General features: G+C 44.6%; 1 protein-coding gene across 4 annotated transcripts in view; it reads right to left on the bottom strand.

Moving 5' to 3' along the window:
* LOC137524116 (uncharacterized) overlaps positions 1–17279 on the bottom strand; it is a 91070-nt gene that overhangs the window by 19769 nt on the left and 54022 nt on the right. For all 4 annotated transcript variants that reach the window (XM_068243629.1, XM_068243628.1, XM_068243627.1 and 1 more), the window contains one exon: positions 7133–7474. In XM_068243629.1, the coding sequence (XP_068099730.1) occupies positions 7133–7474 (342 nt within the window). The remainder of the gene's footprint in view (positions 1–7132; positions 7475–17279) is intronic.

Below are 17279 nucleotides of genomic sequence, written 5' to 3' on the forward strand. Positions count from 1 at the left end.
CAGACGATAATCGCTATGTGGGGGGAGCATTCACCAGACAATAATCGCTATGTGGGGGAGCATCCACCAAACGATAATCGCTATGTGGGGGGAGCATCCACCAGACGATAATCGCTATGTGGGGGAGCATTCACCAGACGATAATCGCTATGTGGGGGAACATTCACCAGACGATAATCGCTATGTGGGGGAGCATTCACCAGACGATAATCGCTATGTGGGGGAGCATTCACCAGACGATAATCGCTATGTGGGGGAGCATCCACCAGACGATAATCGCTATGTGGGGGAGCATTCACCAGACGATAATCGCTATGTGGGGGAGCATCCACCAGACAATAATCGCTATGTGGGGAGCAGTCACCAGACAATAATCGCTATGTGGGGGGAGCATTCACCAGACAATAATCGCTATTTGGGGGGAGCATTCACCAGACAATAATCGCTATGTGGGGGAACATTCACCAGACGATAATCGCTATGTGGGGGAGCATTTACCAGACGATAATCGCTATGTGGGGGAGCATCCACCAGACAATAATCGCTATGTGGGGAGCAGTCACCAGACAATAATCGCTATGTGGGGGAGCATTCACCAGATGATAATCGCTATGTGGGGGAGCATTCACCAGACGATAATCGCTATGTGTGGGAGCATTCACCACACAATAATCGTTATGTGGGGGAGCATCCACCAGACAATAATCGCTATGTGGGGCGGGGGAGCATTCACCTATGCTGCCTGCAGCTTGCGTGGTGTCAGGATGGGTAACTGGTCGGGTCCAGTCGGTGCTCCGCTCTCCTCGAGTGACGCGCCTCCAGGGCAGCTCCGCCTCCTCCGCTCCGGTCCTCTGGCTGGGATGAGGATAGGCAGTGTGGGCACCGGCAGTGACTGCAGCCAGTCCTCGGTCCGCTGACGCTCCCTCCTGGTCGCACGTCACTCCTCCGACTTCTTCTTCCTCCCTGGCTGGCCGGAACTATAGAGTAGGTATCGGCCCGGCCGCCAAGGAGGATCAATGCGCCGCCAAGTAGTCCCCCCCTCACTAGCCACCTTATCAGAGGAGGGGGGCCGGGGGATGGCCTGGGAGGGCCCCGCTCTTCTAAAATTATCAGGGGGGGGGGGGCCCGGACCGGACCATACCATACCGGCTTTATTGGTAATAAAAAAAAGTCCTCTGAGAGGCACGGGCCCCCTGTGGCGTAGGGCCCCATAGCAACGCTATGGTTGCTATACCTAATGCTACGCCACTGGTGCTGTATACATATATAATAATTATTATTATATGGTAGGACATTAGAATATGACTTTGGTAGGATTAGAGTGTGAGCTCCTCTGAGGAGAGTCAGTGACATGACTATGTACTCTGTAAAGTGCAGCAGAGGATGTCACTGCTATATCAATCCTACTAATATAATAAATGGGAAAGTTCGGATGTTTGGATGTTTGTTACTCGATCACGCAAAAACGGCTGAACGGATTTGAATGAAATTTGGCAAACACATAGTACATTACCTGGAATAAAGTATAGGATAATTTTTATTCCCATAACCAAAAATAGACAAATACAAATTTCACTGGAAAATGTAAACTGCAGCCATTCTTACACTGTTACACTGGAGGGGCCTGATTCACAAAGCGGTGCTAACAGTTAGCACCCTGGTGAAAAGCCCTTTATCACACCTAAACTCAGTTTAGGCATGATAAGTTTAGGCGTGATAAGTTTAGGTGTGATAAGTTTAGGTGTGATAAGTTTAAGCACCAACTGCGTTAGCACCGCAGTGCACAGCTGATCAAAAGTTTTGCGCTAGCAAAGTCTGGTGCACTTCGCATAGAGTTTAATGGCGCTGCTTTGCGTGCGGGACTTTGCACGCTATCTACACTTATCTAAACTTATCATGCCTAAACTTATCACACCTAAACTTATCATGCTTAAACTGGCTTTTCACCAGCGTGGTGCAATGGTTATCACGCCTAAAGTCTTTTAGGCATGCTAACTGGGTTAGCACCGCTTTGTGAATCAAGCCCGAGGTGTGTTTAGCTTCTAAGGGTAGAATGGTTAATTTGCATATATTCAGCAGTGAAGCACTGGGAGACATCTCAAGCTCACTCCAACCTGAATTATCGCAAATTCTTTCTGTTTTAAGAAAGCAAACTTTTGCTTTTCTTACACTGTTAATGGTAGGGTTCTCAAACTTTGCACAGTTGGTCGTTGGGTGACTAGGATTATTATTCAGAAAAGTGGTTGGAGCCTATAAAAGCCAATCAAAATTCACCTATTGATTTTCAAGGGGAATATTTACATTTCTGCCATTCTTGCACTGTTAATGGCACAAGGCTCAAACCTGGTATAGTTGATCATTGGGTGACTGGGGTTCAATTTCAGAAAGGGGGTGGAGCCACAAATAGCCAATCAGATTTGTTTCATTCCAATGCAAATTATTGTTGCCAAACACCGCAAAGCTCACAAACTTGGTAATTGAGTAATTGATTAATTGTGTGTTAGGGTTAGGAAAGTGGGCACAGCCGACACCAGCCAAATACATAAGCGGGCAACGCAGGGTCATAAGTGGGCGGAGACAAATACAAATTTTACTGGGGAAATGTAAACAGCAGCCATTCTTACACTGTTAATGGCAGGGTTCTCAAACTTTGCACAGTTGGTTACTGGGTGACTGGGGTTAATATTCAGAAAAGTGGGTGGAGCCTACAAAAAACAATCAAAAATTACCTATTGATTTTTCAGGGGAATATTTCATTCCTGCCATTCTTGCACTGTTAATAGCACAAGCCTCAAACCTGGTACAGTTGATCATTGCGTGACTAGGGTTTAAATTTATATAAGGGGGTGGAACCCCAAACAGCCAATCTGATTTGTTTCATTTTAATGCAGGTTGTTGATGCCAAAGACCGCAAAGCTCACAAACTTGGTCATTGAGTAATTGAGTAATTGTGTGTTAGGGTTAGGAAAAGTGGGCGCAGCCAACACCAGCCAAATACATAATCGGGCAATGCTGGGTCATCAGTAGGCGGAGACAAATACAAATTTCACTGAGAAAATGTAAACTGCAGCAATTCTTACACAATTAATGGTAGGGTTCTCAAACTTTGCACAGTTGGTCACTGGGTGACTGAGATTAATATTCAGAAAAGTGGGTGGAGCCTACAAAAGCCAATCAAAATCCACCTATTAATCTTTAAGGGGAATATTTAATTGATGCCATTCTTGCACTGTTAATCACCTGTACCTGGTACAGTTGGCCATTGGGTGATTGGGGTACAAATTCAGAAAAGGGGTGGAGCCACAGCCAATCAGATTTATTTTATTTCAATGCAAATTATTGATGCCAAAGACCGCAAAGCTCACAAACTTGGTCATTAAGTAATTTTGTGTTAGGGTTAGAAAAAGTGGGCGGAGCCAACACCAGCCAAATACATACCTGGGCAATGCCGAGTCTTCAGTGGGCGGAGACAAACACAAATTTCACTGGGAAAATGTAAACTGCAGCCATTCTTACACTATTAATTGTAGGGGTCTAAAACTTTGCACAGTTGGTCACTGGGTGACTGGGATTAATATTCAGAAAAGTGGGTGGAGCCTACAAAAAACAATCACAATTCACCTATTGATTTTCAAGGCAAATATTTAATTGCTGCCATTTTTGCACTGTTAATGGCACAAGCCTCAAACCTGGCACAGTTGATCATTGGGTGACTTGGGTTAAATATTTAGAAAAGGGGTCGGGCCACAAACAGTGAATCAGATGTGTTTCATTTCAATGCAAATTATTGATGCCAAAGACCGCAAAGCTCACAAACTTGGTCATCAGTGAGTAATTGTGTGTTAGGATTAGAAAAAGTGTACAGAGCTAACGATAGCCAATTACATACCCGGGCAACGCCGGGCAACCAGCTAGTTAATAATAAAAATGAAAAAAAAAGCCCTGCAGCAGCAATCAGAGCCCACCGACAGAAAGCTCTGTTGGGGGCAGAAAAGGGGGGGGGGTCCATTTGTGTGCTCAGTTGTACGGGTCTGCAGCAAGCTATTAAAGCTACAGTGCACTGAATTGTTAAAAAAAGCCTGGTCACTAGGGGGTGTAAGCCTATGGTCCTGAATTGGTTAAGAATGTAGGCGTGGTGCCTTCACACCTTTAAAGACAACACAGAAACAAGGGGAGCCCAGTAGCTTGAAATGTAAATCAATGTGGTGATGGAGAGGGATGCTACTCACAAAGGAGGTTTGCAAAAATGCCATCTAAATAATAGGACAGATGGAGATACACAAACCCGTCTCCACTCAGGCTCATCCACTGGCCAGTGCATAATAAATTCTAATTTAATAATCAGCTCATTGTCATGTAGAGGTAAGTCACCTCTTAATTTGTAGTTTTAGTTCCTTTTAACATATTTTACACTTCTTGGGTGCCTCTTCCCCGGTTGTGTCATTTAAAGAGGCACTGTATAAACATATAGTAAGGTGCAATAAACTATTCAGGATAAGCACTTTTATGGCAATTTTTCTAGTTTCAGCATCAGAAACACTTCCAATATCTACACTGTGTATTAATATATATTGGTATGTCGTAGCCATGCCCTCCTAGTGACGTTTAGCCTAGGCTGATTAGATATGCATAATTCTCTCCCCCAGTGCATTCTGAGGAAATATTTACAATGGGCAAGCACTGACTGGTTCAAGCCAGTATGTAAATCACTAAGGAGTCTTTGGGCAAGGCTCCCTAATAATCCTGGTCGCCTTTGCAGCGCGCCTTAAGTGGCTGCAGTGCTTAATCACATCTGCCAAGAGAAAAGTGCAATACAAATAGTATATGTCTTGTCTTCTACAGTGTTGGGCTGTGCTCTTAGCAGAGGTTTTATTGCTTAATAGAACACTATTGATGAACATGTTTTTTTTCAATTGAGATAGGAAATGTTTGAAACGTGCTGCTAAGTACTGGTGTATACATTTAAATTCTTATCTCTTTGTTTACTGTTATCTAATTCCTTTTACACTTTTCTGAAGGCAATTCTGATGGCAGAGTGAACCATGAGGGGAGGGGGAATTCCCTCACAGTGCATCTGTTAACCCCAGGGCCGGATTACCGACCAGGCAACAAAACCATTCAGAGTCAAAGGGGCCCCATCAGTACATAAACCAGCCCTCATCATCCTGTCAGCGGTGGCTGGATGCTATAATGGTTAAAGGCACTCTGAGCAGTGCAGTAACTATGGAAAGATGCATATCATTTTAAAGCTCTCTTTCTCCTCTTTCCAATGATATGTAAACTGCCGCCTTATGCCTTTTAGTTTTCGCTATTTTCGTGATCGAAATCGCGGCCACAGCAATTTCAATCACGAAAATAACGAAAACTAAAAGGCGTAGGGTGGCAGTTTATCTATCATTGGAAAGAGGAGAAAGAGAGCTTCAAAATGATATGCATCTTTCCATAGTTACATTGTATTACACAGGACGACTTTTCTCCAAAGTCGGCAGCTCGATTCAGCACAATGCAATGAAATATAAGGAACCCAGGGGGATAAAATTACAAACATCATGTTGGTAGGTGTGAGAATGTAATTAATTAGTTGTGGCTATGCTTAAAGGCATACCCACAGGCACTGCTCGGAGTCCCTTTAAGGGCTCTGCCTCTGACACAGGAGACCAGGGTTCGAATCTCGGCTCTGCCTGTTCAGTAAGCCAGCACCTATTCAGTAGGAGACCTTAGGCAAGTCTCTCTAACCCTGCTACTGCCTATAGGGCGCGTCCTAGTGGCTGCAGCTCTGGTGCTTTGAGTCCGCCAGGAGAAAAGCGCAATATGAATGTTATTTGTCTTGTCTTGTCAAATGATGCCGTGCGCTGCTGATTGTCTTCAGAGCCAGGCTCTCCTCCTAGGTCCCCCTCCTGCTACTGTGCGCTCTGCCGCTGCCCACTCCTCCCTCCCTTCCCACAGAGAACCACAGCTGCAGCAAGAATGATAGCAGCAGATGGCAAACGCTCACTCACCTATCCATGATACAAGCGATAGAGATCCCGTCATCTGAAACCCATCTGTCTCTTCTACAGTGCAGCCGCTCGCTCTGAACTTTCTGATTCTCAGATCAGACAGGAAGTAGGAAGTAGTAATATTAGTAGTAACAGAGAGGCAGCACTCTAGAGGAGACAGATGGGCTCCGGATGACGGGACCTCTATTGCTTGGATCGCAATAGGTGAATGTGAGTCATCTGGTGCTGTCATTCTCCCCCGCTGCGGCTGCCTTCTCTGTTGGACTATCGTATTCACTGGGATGGAGGCTGCATGGCGGCTGTCTAGTTTGGGAGGAAATCGGTTGTTCGGTGGTGGGGGTGGTTATGTAATTCTGTCTGGGGAATGGCTTCCGGTTTGGCGGTGTCCAGAGCTTTCTGCTATTGCCAGGCTGGAGATGCAGGGGGAAAGTGCTGCTGCTGCGATATCTGGCGCCCTCTTCACAGGGGTGCCCCAGCCCCTGAGTGCAAATGTCCCAGCCATTCATCTCTCACTCTACATTTTGCCGCTGCTATTCCCTGCATTGTGCACCCACAGAGAAAAGAGGGCTATTGCCCATAGCAACCAGTAGCTCGGCTGCCCCGGTGTGTGCGGCCTGTTGCTGTGCAGCTGCATCTTCTGATTCTATTACGACATGATGGGGGGGGCCAAATCAGTTACTTTGCTTAGGGCCCCATTTAGCCTTAATCCAGCTCTGGTTAACCCTGTTTGTGTGTGTGAGAGAAAGCTCTGTCTGTCTCTGACTGAGCTCTCTGCAGAGAGCAGAGGAAATGTATCTTATGTGCAACATAAACATTTGTATTTGTGTGTGTGAAATAAGCTGAAAGCCTTTTAATATAACTCTGCTTCAATATTGCACTGTTCTTAGCATGTCAGATCGCAGAGATTTACCTATGCAAGTGAGACATTCCAAACGTAGCTAAAATCTACACACAATGAATTAAAGCTTTTGCCTCTGATATTTAACATAAAAAGTAGGAATTCGTTTACACAGCTACTTAGACATTATTTGTACATTGTCATTTTAGAACACTTGGTTTAATAGTGTTCCTTTAACTATTCTGCAAACCACTTTAAGTTAAGTTGTAAAACACCATTAGAATAGCTCACTCACCCATCACTTGTACAGGTCCTGTTCCTCTCTCTAGAGGGCGCTCCAGGCTGGGGTGCTGCACTCTGCAGATGAACTCTGACCCCTGGTCTGCTAGTGTCGGGGTGATCAGCAGGCTGGCTGTACAGCTGTATGTGTTGTCCGGCTGTATCTGGTGGGTGATGTCTGCCATATTGTACTTGTTATCAGTAACAGCAATAAAGTCATCTGTACCTTTCCTCCTATACCAGCTCACTGACAGATCAGGAGGGAAATATCCCGAAATTCTGCACTGTAATTTGGATATTTTGTTGAGAAGTAGATTAGATGTATCTAGATCTTCAATTTTTGGAATCCATGGAAACTCTGTGTAATAATCAGAATTTATCATGAGCAATCGGTTCAATACATATTTTAATTATCACACATGTATGTTTAAAGTAATTTATAAACACTTTTCTAGTTTTGGTCTGTTTGTATATATTTAAACTTAGGACCCTTTCACACCGAGGCAGTGTGGCATTTTTACCGCACCCCACCGTCGTGCAATACGTTTATGGAGAGTTTCACACTGGGACTTTACGCTGCAACGCAACAGAAGTGATGTTTTTGCCGCATCTCAGACGCAGGTCAAGAACTACGTTAACAATGCGGCACTTTGTCGATGTGAGAAAACGCGGAAAAGCCGCCGCATGTGCTCAGAACAAGGCGGCTGATTCCACATCTAACGCGGCGGTTTGCACGCGAAGGCCTACATCTGCCAGTATGGCTAAACGCGGAGAAACCGCCGCATGCCCTGATAGCGGTGCAGCTGGTTCCGCGTCCAGCGCGGCGGGTGGTACACAACGCATGTCTGGTGTGGCTGGGACCGATAGTCCACACAGGTTCAGAAGGACACGCGCGCGCGCGCTGAGAGGCAGAACTTTTATGACAGCCAGAAGAGAGTCAGCTGACCAAGCCGGTCAGCTGACGATTCAACCAGTTCCCATTGGGCCAGCGCTGTGCTATATATACCGGGTGCTGGTCATTCACTGGTTGTCTGCCGTTGCGATCACTACGTGCAAGCACTCAGACCTTTTTGTCAGAATCTGTGTTACCATTCTGTTATACTTCAGACTAGTTCCAGGGTGTTGATGATCAAGGACCTCACACCCAAGATTAGGGACTTGTGTTACCATTCTCTTATACTCCAGACTAGTTCCAGGGTGTTGATGATCAAGGACCTCACACCCAAGATTAGGGACTTGTGTTACCATTCTGTTATACTTCAGACTAGTTCCAGGGTGTTGATGATCAAGGACCTCACACCCAAGATTAGGGACTTGTGTTACCATTCTGTTATACTCCAGACTAGTTCCAGGGTGTTGATGATCACGGAGCTCACACCCAAGACTAGGCATTGTTTATTATCTGTTATGACCTTCTGCTTTCCTGACCACTCTTCTGTTCACTGATTCGGTACTTCGCTATATCTGATACTCTGTTGCCAAACCCTGTGTGCCTTAGGATTACCGAATCAGCCTCCTGTCTTTGTACTTTGTTTGTCCGTGTGTTGCCGACCTGGCTTGCCCACCATGAGAACTATCTCCCTAGTTAGAGATAGTTCACAGATCAGTCTGTGACATCCTCCTATTGGTGTCACTCACGCTCTGGTCCTTCCTTCTCCCAGCCTGACTCCTCCCTGCGGGAGATTCTCAGGCTGCCGATAGGTACTCGTTCTCTAGTGCAGTATTCCTTACTGCCTTTGTACCTGTTCTCCAGATTTTGTCCTCAAAGTACTACTGTTGCACCAAACACTCATATTTCTCAGGTGCCCAGAGGTTAGCAATATATCGGATTATCGGTGATACTGCAGATCATCAATAATCGGGTATATATCTGCATTTTTGGTGATACTGCAGATCACCAATAATCAGACCCTCTCTGTGTTACACCGATCGTTACAGTCGAGTTGTGGAGATCTGCATAGGCCCAGAAGTCATTTTACTCTATGGTGATGCATGCATTTGTAAAAATTCACCGCTGCGGAACGCATGCGTGGAAGCGTATTTTAACAATACACTTCTGTGCACTTTTGCATACCCAAAGCAGGAAGAGACAGCATGCGTGCATTACGCGCGCGCCAATTCCTTCTTGGCCAGAGCTGTGGAGTTGGAGTCTGAGCAATTTTGGGTTCCTGGAGTCGGAGTCAGTGATTTCATAAACGGAGGAGTCGGAGTTGGAGTTGGATGATTTTTGTACCAACTCCACAGCCCTGCTCTTGACCGGTGGCCAGACAGGGAACACCACGCAATATAAGACATCCTTCTTCCACACCTCTAATCCCACCCCCACCACACCCCAAATCACCCATACCACAAGGAATTCATAAGTTTCTCCTAAATTTTCTCCTAGGTGATATTTTCACATGTTATGAATAAAATGCCCTTTAACCACTTAAGGACTGCAGTCATAAAACCCCTTAAGGACCAGAGCCTTTTTTTCCATTCGGACCACTGCAGCTTTCACGGTTTATTGCTCGCTCATACAACCTACCACCTAAATGAATTTTACCTCCTTTTCTTGTCACTAATACAGCTTTCTTTCGGTGCTATTTGATTGCTGCTGCGAGTTTTACTTTTTATTATATTCATCAAAAAAGACATGAATTTTGTCAAAAAAATGACTTTTTTAACTTTCTGTGCTGACATTTTTCAAATAAAGTAAAATTTCCTATACATTTGAGCGCGAAAGTTATTCTGCTACATGTCTTTGATTAAAAAAAAACCATTCAGTGTATATTTATTGGATTGGGTAAAAGTTATAGCGTTTACAAACTATGGTGCCAAAAGTGAATTTTCCCATTTTCAAGCATCTCTGACTTTTCTGCGCACCTGTCAGGTTTCATGAGGGGCTAAAATTCCAGGATAGTACAAATCCCCCCCAAATGACCCCATTTTGGAAAGAAGACATCCCAAAGTATTCAGTGAGAGGCATGGTGAGTTCATAGAAGATTTTATTTTTTGTCACAAGTTAGCGGAAAATGACACTTTGTAGCAAAAAAAAAAAAAAGTTTCAATTTCTTCTAACTTGCGACAAAAAAAAATGAAATCTGCCATGGACTCACTATGCTACTCTCTGAATACCTTGAAGTGTCTACTTTCCAAAATGGGGTCATTTGTGGGGTGTGTTCACTGTCCTGGCATTTTGGGGGGTGCCTAATTGTAAGCACCCCTGTAAAGCCTAAAGATGCTCATTGGACTTTGGGCCCCTTAGCGCAGTTAGGCTGCAAAAAAGTGCCACACATGTGGTATTGCCGTACTCAGGAGAAGTAGTATAATGTGTTTTGGGGTGTATTTTTACACATACCCATGCTGGGTGGGAGAAATATCTCCGTAAATGACAATTGTTTTATTTTTTTTACACACAATTGTCAATTTATAGAGATATTTCTCCCACTCAGCATGGGTATGTGGAAAAATACACCCCAAAACACATTATACTACTTCTCCTGAGTACGGCGATACCACATGTGTGGCACTTTTTTGCACCCTAACTGCGCTAAGGGGCCCAAAGTCCAATGAGTACCTTTAGGATTTCACAGGTCATTTTGAGAAATTTCGTTTCAAGACTGCTCCTCACGGTTTAGGGCCCCTAAAATGCCAGGACAGTATAGGAATCCCACAAATTACCCCATTTTAGAAAGAAGACACCCCAAGGTATTCCATTAGGTGGATGGTGAGTTCATAGAAGATTTTTTTTTTTTTGTCACAAGTTAGCGGAAATTGATTTGAATTGTTTTTTTTCACAAAGTGTCATTTTCTGCTAACTTGTGACAAAAATAAAATCTTCTATGAACTCACCATACTCCTAACGGAATACCTTGGGGTGTCTTCTTTCTAAAATGGGGTCATTTGTGGGGTTCCTATACTGCCCTGGCATTTTAGGGGCCCTAAACCGTGAGGAGTAGTCTTGAAACCAAATGTCGCAAAATGACCTGTGAAATCCTAAAGGTACTCATTGGACTTTGGGCCCCTTAGCGCACTTAGGGTGCAAAAAAGTGCCACACATGTGGTACCGCCGTACTCAGGAGAAGTAGTATAATGTGTTTTGGGGTGTATTTTTACACATACAGATGCTAGGTGGGAGAAATATCTCTGTAAATGACAATTATTTGATTTTTTTTACACACAATTGTCCATTTACAGAGAGATTTCTCCCACCCAGCATGGGTATGTATAAAAATACACCTCAAAACACATTATACTACTTCTTCTGAGTACGGCGATACCACATGTGTGACACTTTTTTGCAACCTAGGTGCGCTAAGGGGCCTAACGTCCTATTCACAGGTCATTTTGAGGCATTTGGATTCTAGACTACTCCTCACGGTTTAGGGCCCCTAAAATGCCAGGGCAGTATAGGAACCCCACAAGTGACCCCATTTTAGAAAGAAGACACCCCAAGGTATTCCGTTAGGGGTATGGTGAGTTCATAGAAGATTTTTTTTTTGTCACAAGTTAGCGGAAAATGACACTTTGTGAAAAAAAAAAACAATACATATCAATTTCCGCTAACTTGTGACAAAAAATAAAATCTTCTATGAACTCACCATACTCCTAACGGAATACCTTGGGGTGTCTTCTTTCTAGAATGGGGTCATTTGTGGGGTTCCAATACTGCCCTGGCATTTTAGGGGCCCTAAACCGTGAGGAGTAGTCTTGAACCCAAATGTCTCAAAATGACCTGTGAAATCCTAAAGGTACTCATTGGACTTTGGGCCCCTTAGCACAGTTAGGCTGCAAAAAAGTGTCACACATGTGGTATCGCCGTACTCAGAAGAAGTAGTATAATGTGTTTTGTGGTGTATTTTTACATATAACCATGCTGGGTGGGAGAAATATCTATGTAAATGACACATTTTTGATTTTTTTTTACACACAATTGTCCATTTACAGAGAGATTTCTCCCACCCAGCATGGGTATGTGTAAAAATACACCACAAAACACATTATACTACTTCTCCTGAGTATGGCGATACTACATGTGTGACACTTTTTTGCAGCCTAGGTGCGCTAAGGGGCCCAACGTCCTATTCACAGGTCATTTTGAGGCATTTGTTTTCTAGACTACTCCCTACGGTTTAGGGCCCCTAAAATGCCAGGGCAGTATAGGAACCCCACAAGTGACCCCATTTTAGAAAGACGACACCCCAAGGTATTCCGTTAGGGGTATGGTGAGTTCATAGAAGATTTTATTTTTTGTCACAAGTTAGTGAAAAATGACACTTTGTGAAAAAAACAATAAAAATCCAATTTCCGCTAACTTTTGACAAAAAATAAAATCTTCTATGAACTCATCATACACCTAACAGAATACCTTGGGGTGTCTTCTTTCTAAAATGGGGTCACTTGTGGGGTTCCTATACTGCCCTGGCATTTTACGGGCCCAAAACTGTGAGTAGTCTGGAAACCAAATTTCTCAAAATGACTGTTCATGGGTATAAGCATCTGCAAATTTTGATGACAGGTGGTCTATGAGGGGGCAAATTTTGTGGAACCGGTCATAAGCAGGGTGGCCTCTTAGATGACGGGATGAATTGGGCCTGATCTGATGGATAGGAGTGCTAGGGGGGTGACAGGAGGTGATTGATGGGTGTCTCAGGGGGCGGTTAGAGGGGAAAATAGATGCAATCAATGCACTGGGGAGGTGATCGGAAGGGGGTCTGAGGGGGATCTGAGGGTTTGGCCGAGTGATCAGGAGCCCACACGGGGCAAATTAGGGCCTGATCTGATGGGTAGGTGTGCTAGGGGGTGACAGGAGGTGATTTATGGGTGTCTCAAGGTGTGATTAGAGGGGGGAAATAGATGCAAGCAATGCACTAGCGAGGTGATCAGGGCTGGGGTCTGAGGGCGTTCTGAGGTGTGGGCGGGTGATTGGGTGCCTGCAAGGGGCAGATTAGGGTCTAATCTGATGGGTAACAGTGACAGGTGGTGATAGGGGGTGATTGATGGGTAATTAGTGGGTGTTTAGAGGAGAGAAGAGATGTAAACACTGCACTTGGGAGGTGATCTGATGTCGGATCTGCGGGCGATCTATTGGTGTGGGTGGGTGATCAGATTGGCCGCAAGGGGCAGGTTAGGGGCTGATTGATGGGGGGGGGGGAGGGTCTGGGGGGGTCTGGGGAGAATCTGAGGGGTGGGGGGGTGATCAGGAGGGAGCAGGGGGAAGTTTAGGGACTAAAAAAAAAATAGCGTTGACAGATAGTGACAGTGAGTGATTGATGGGTGATTAGGGGGGTGATTGTGTGCAAATGGTGGTCTGGGGGGTGGGCAGGGGGGGGTCTGAGGGGTACTGTGGGCGATCAGGGGGCAGGGGGGGGGCAGATCAGTGTGTTTGGGTGCAGACTAGGGTGGCTGCAGCCTGCCCTGGTGGTCCCTCGGACACTGGGACCACCAGGGCAGGAGGCAGCCTGTATAATACACTTTGTAAACATTACAAAGCGTATTATATGCTTCCTATCCGGGGATCGTCGGGTTAACAACCCGCCGGCGCTTCCGATTGGCCGGCGGGTTGACGTCGCGGGTGGGAGGAGCCTATTGCCGGTGGATGCGCGCGCATCCCAGCGCGCGATCCCCGGCCAGAGAGTGCCCCAGGACCTGACGCCAATCTGCGTTACGTGGTCCTGGGGCTGCCACTTTGCCGCCGCCAATATGAAGTAGGCGGTCGGCAAGTGGTTAACCCACCAGCAAGTGAGAAAGTACTCAAAATAATGTTGACAGGACTCTTTCACCTACATTTTATTTTTTACTTTTTCAGTTGCAGAGTGCAAACGTTATTTTCAACAAAAGATAAAAAACTATCTCCTAGAAAAAAACTTAGGAGAAAAAAATGAATTGGATAGGAGCCCATAATTCAAACCGCACTGGTCCTTCCTGTAATCACCTTTTTTTCTCTTCATATTAACATTTGTAGAAATGCTAATATAACGTCATCCAAACTCATATTTCAGGAGAAAGCGGGAAAAAGTGGGAGCTATGCATTTATGACTTACGCACAGATGCTTGGAAGGAGATCTTTATAAATCGTGGAAGTATTTTGCTTTTTTTTTTTTTTTTTTTTTAATAGATTAAATTAGCTCCCAATTATAAAACATTTTTCTTCTGTAGGACACAAAATACTAATATGCTTTGGGGCCGATAGATGCCCCTCAGCATGATGCTGTTTGGTGGACGGGTCTGTGAGGTATGTATTGGGGGTTACATGCCACGCCAATCTGCCCTTATACAGGGATGGCTGGATGGTGAATACCAGTGGGAAGACTATTGTATAATATGAAGGGCAGATGAACACTTTTTATAAGACTGATAATACGGTAAGTCATCAATGTTTTGGGGATATGATGTATTATTGCTAGAGAGGCGTTGTCTTGGACATGGACACACCCACTTATGCTTGCTAATTGCTCCCGTTGGACGCTGGGATGCAGGCAGGTGCTGGCTAAGCATGGGGGTGTGACTGTTTAAGGAGGATGAGATACTACCTACAGTATATATACTCATTGCGAGCCAGTATCAGGTTGGGTCCGACTTGGGCTATTGATTATGTCACTTACACTATGCACATTTAGCACTGCACCTTTTTTTAATTATTTCCCTGACAAAGCCCTATTAAATATGGCGAAACTTGCTGAAACCTTGTTAACTGGGGTCTTAGCTGTTATGTGTGCGTGTGTGTGTGCGTGTGATCAGGGTGGAAGTTGAACACCTAATTTTCACATCCCTATCTATTTCTAGTGCCTGACTGCTATTGTTGGTCGGTCTGTGGTGATTCTCCTAATGCGGGAGCTTGACGGCTTATCACATCTTGACTAACTGGACAATTTATTGCAGTAAGCAACAAAATTGCAGGATGACTTTATAACAATGCAACACTATTGTTAGTCTATCCCTCATATAAGTTTGGGTGGTGGGTTTTGTATTTTGTAACGTTTTAATTGAATAGTAAATAAAAGTTATATTTTAGGTACTATGGTACCATTGAGAACGGCCAATAGGGATTGTTTTTCAATATCAGTGTTTATTCAGGTTATATCCAATTCTCCTAATCAGTTGATGTGTTTGGACTCAAAGTACACAAGGAGCTTAATAGTGCAGCATCCACTCAGAGCATCCGTAGTAGCCTACCATGGACGTCCTACTCTGTTACCCCTCCCATAGTCTACAGTCACTCATATAAACCTCAGTACAGTGCCCAGGATGGGAACTGAGCCTGGAAATCTACTGTTGTAAGGCTAGTTGTTCTAAAAACAGTTCTTTAGCAGATACTGTGCATCACAACTATAATTAAGTATAGTATCAAACCAGTGATGCTTGCGAATTTTCGCCCAAGTCATTTTCGCATCAAAAATCCCGTTTTCGAATTCACAGAATTTTCGCGAAAATCTTCAGAAATATTTGCGTTTTCGACCAGTAGCGAAATTTAAAAGGGACATGCGAAATTTTGAAAATAACTGTTATATTCAACATGTGCTTAGCATGAAAAATCGAAAATTAATAGGAAGTAATGTCTTCTCTCCCCATATTAGGTCTCCCATGATTCTTAGCAGCACAATTGACCCAGGAACCATATAACTACAACCAATCAGACAACAGACAGCCCCCTGATTATAATACTAGCTCTCTGACACACCAGCCTCTGTTGAGAAAAGTTAGTGGATGTTATAGGTGTAGAGAGAGCTTAGCTAGCAGTGGCTGGATATTGTAATGGTCTGCCTCTGACACAGGAGACCTGGGTTCAAATCTCGGCTCTGCCTGTTCAGTAAGCCAGCACCTATTCAGTAAGGAGTTTCTTGGGCAAGTCTCCTTAACACTGCTACTGCCTACTGAGTGCGCTCTAGTGGCTGCCTCACAAGCGCTATGAGTCTGACAGGAGAAAGGCGCTATACAAATACTGCAATTATTACTGCTCATTTATTTGAAGTCTATTGTGTGTTTGTGGTTTGAAAATCTCCACAAATACAAGCTACAGCAGGCTGGATTGCAGTTGTATTCTAAAACAAAAGTCTTTTTTAAAAGAGAATTGTAATGAGAGGTATATGGAGGCCGCCAAATGTATTTCTTTTGAAACAAAACCAGTTACTTGGCAGCCCTGCTGCTCTGTTTGGCTGCAGTAATGTCTGAATCACACCAGAAACATGCATGCAGCTAATCTTGTCAGATCTGACAATAATGTCAGAAAGACCTGATCTGCTGCATGCGTGTTCCGTGTCTATGGCTAAGAGTATTAGAGGCAGAGGATTAGCAAGATAGCCAGGTAACTGGTATTGTTTCAAAGGAAATAATTATGATAGCCTCCATATTCTTCTCACTACAGTTGTCCCTTAAAGGATTTTTCGGTGAAAATTTGGTGAAAATAATTTTTACATTTTCGCTCATCACTATATCAAACCACAACTCACCCAAATGCCTTCCTATTACTACTGTGTGGTACAAGATAGTAGGGATTGTTGTAAAGAGATATGGACAGTTAAGGATTACTACGGGATGACAACATGAATTGTTGAAATGAGATATTGTAACGATCGGTGTCAGCACACAGAGAGAATCTGATCATTGGTGACCTGCAGTATCACCAAGAATACAGCTATATACTGTACCTGATTATTGATGATCTGCAGAATCACCAATAATACAAGTACAACTAACCTCTGGACACCTATGTAATGTGAGTGTTTGGTGCAACAGTAATGACTTTGAGTGGGACCACCCGATGAACAGGTGGTCCTTGGCCGTATGGGAGTTACCTCCCTCTGATAAATGCAAAGACTTTTCAGCAGCCTGAGACGTCCAAAGGGGTGGAGCCCCAGGCTGAATGGCAGGAAGGCCCTGAGGCTGAGTGACACCTAGAAGGTGGGAGTCACTAGCAGGTCTGGAGACTAATATCTCAATGGAGAGGGATAGCTCTCAAGGTCGGGCAGGCCAGGTCGGCAACACACGGGCAGATAAGGTACAGAGACAGGAGGCAGATTCGGCAACCAGGGGCAGGCAGGATTGGCAACAGGATATCAGATATGCGTAGGTACCGAATCAGAAAGCAGAGGGATAGTCAGGAATGGAACAGATATCAAACAATGCCTAGTCTTGGGTGTGAGGTCCGTGGTCTCAACACCCTGGAACTAGTCTAAAGTATA

This window comes from Hyperolius riggenbachi, chromosome 7 (genome assembly GCF_040937935.1).
Source record: "Hyperolius riggenbachi isolate aHypRig1 chromosome 7, aHypRig1.pri, whole genome shotgun sequence".
Classification (NCBI taxonomy): domain Eukaryota; kingdom Metazoa; phylum Chordata; class Amphibia; order Anura; family Hyperoliidae; genus Hyperolius; species Hyperolius riggenbachi.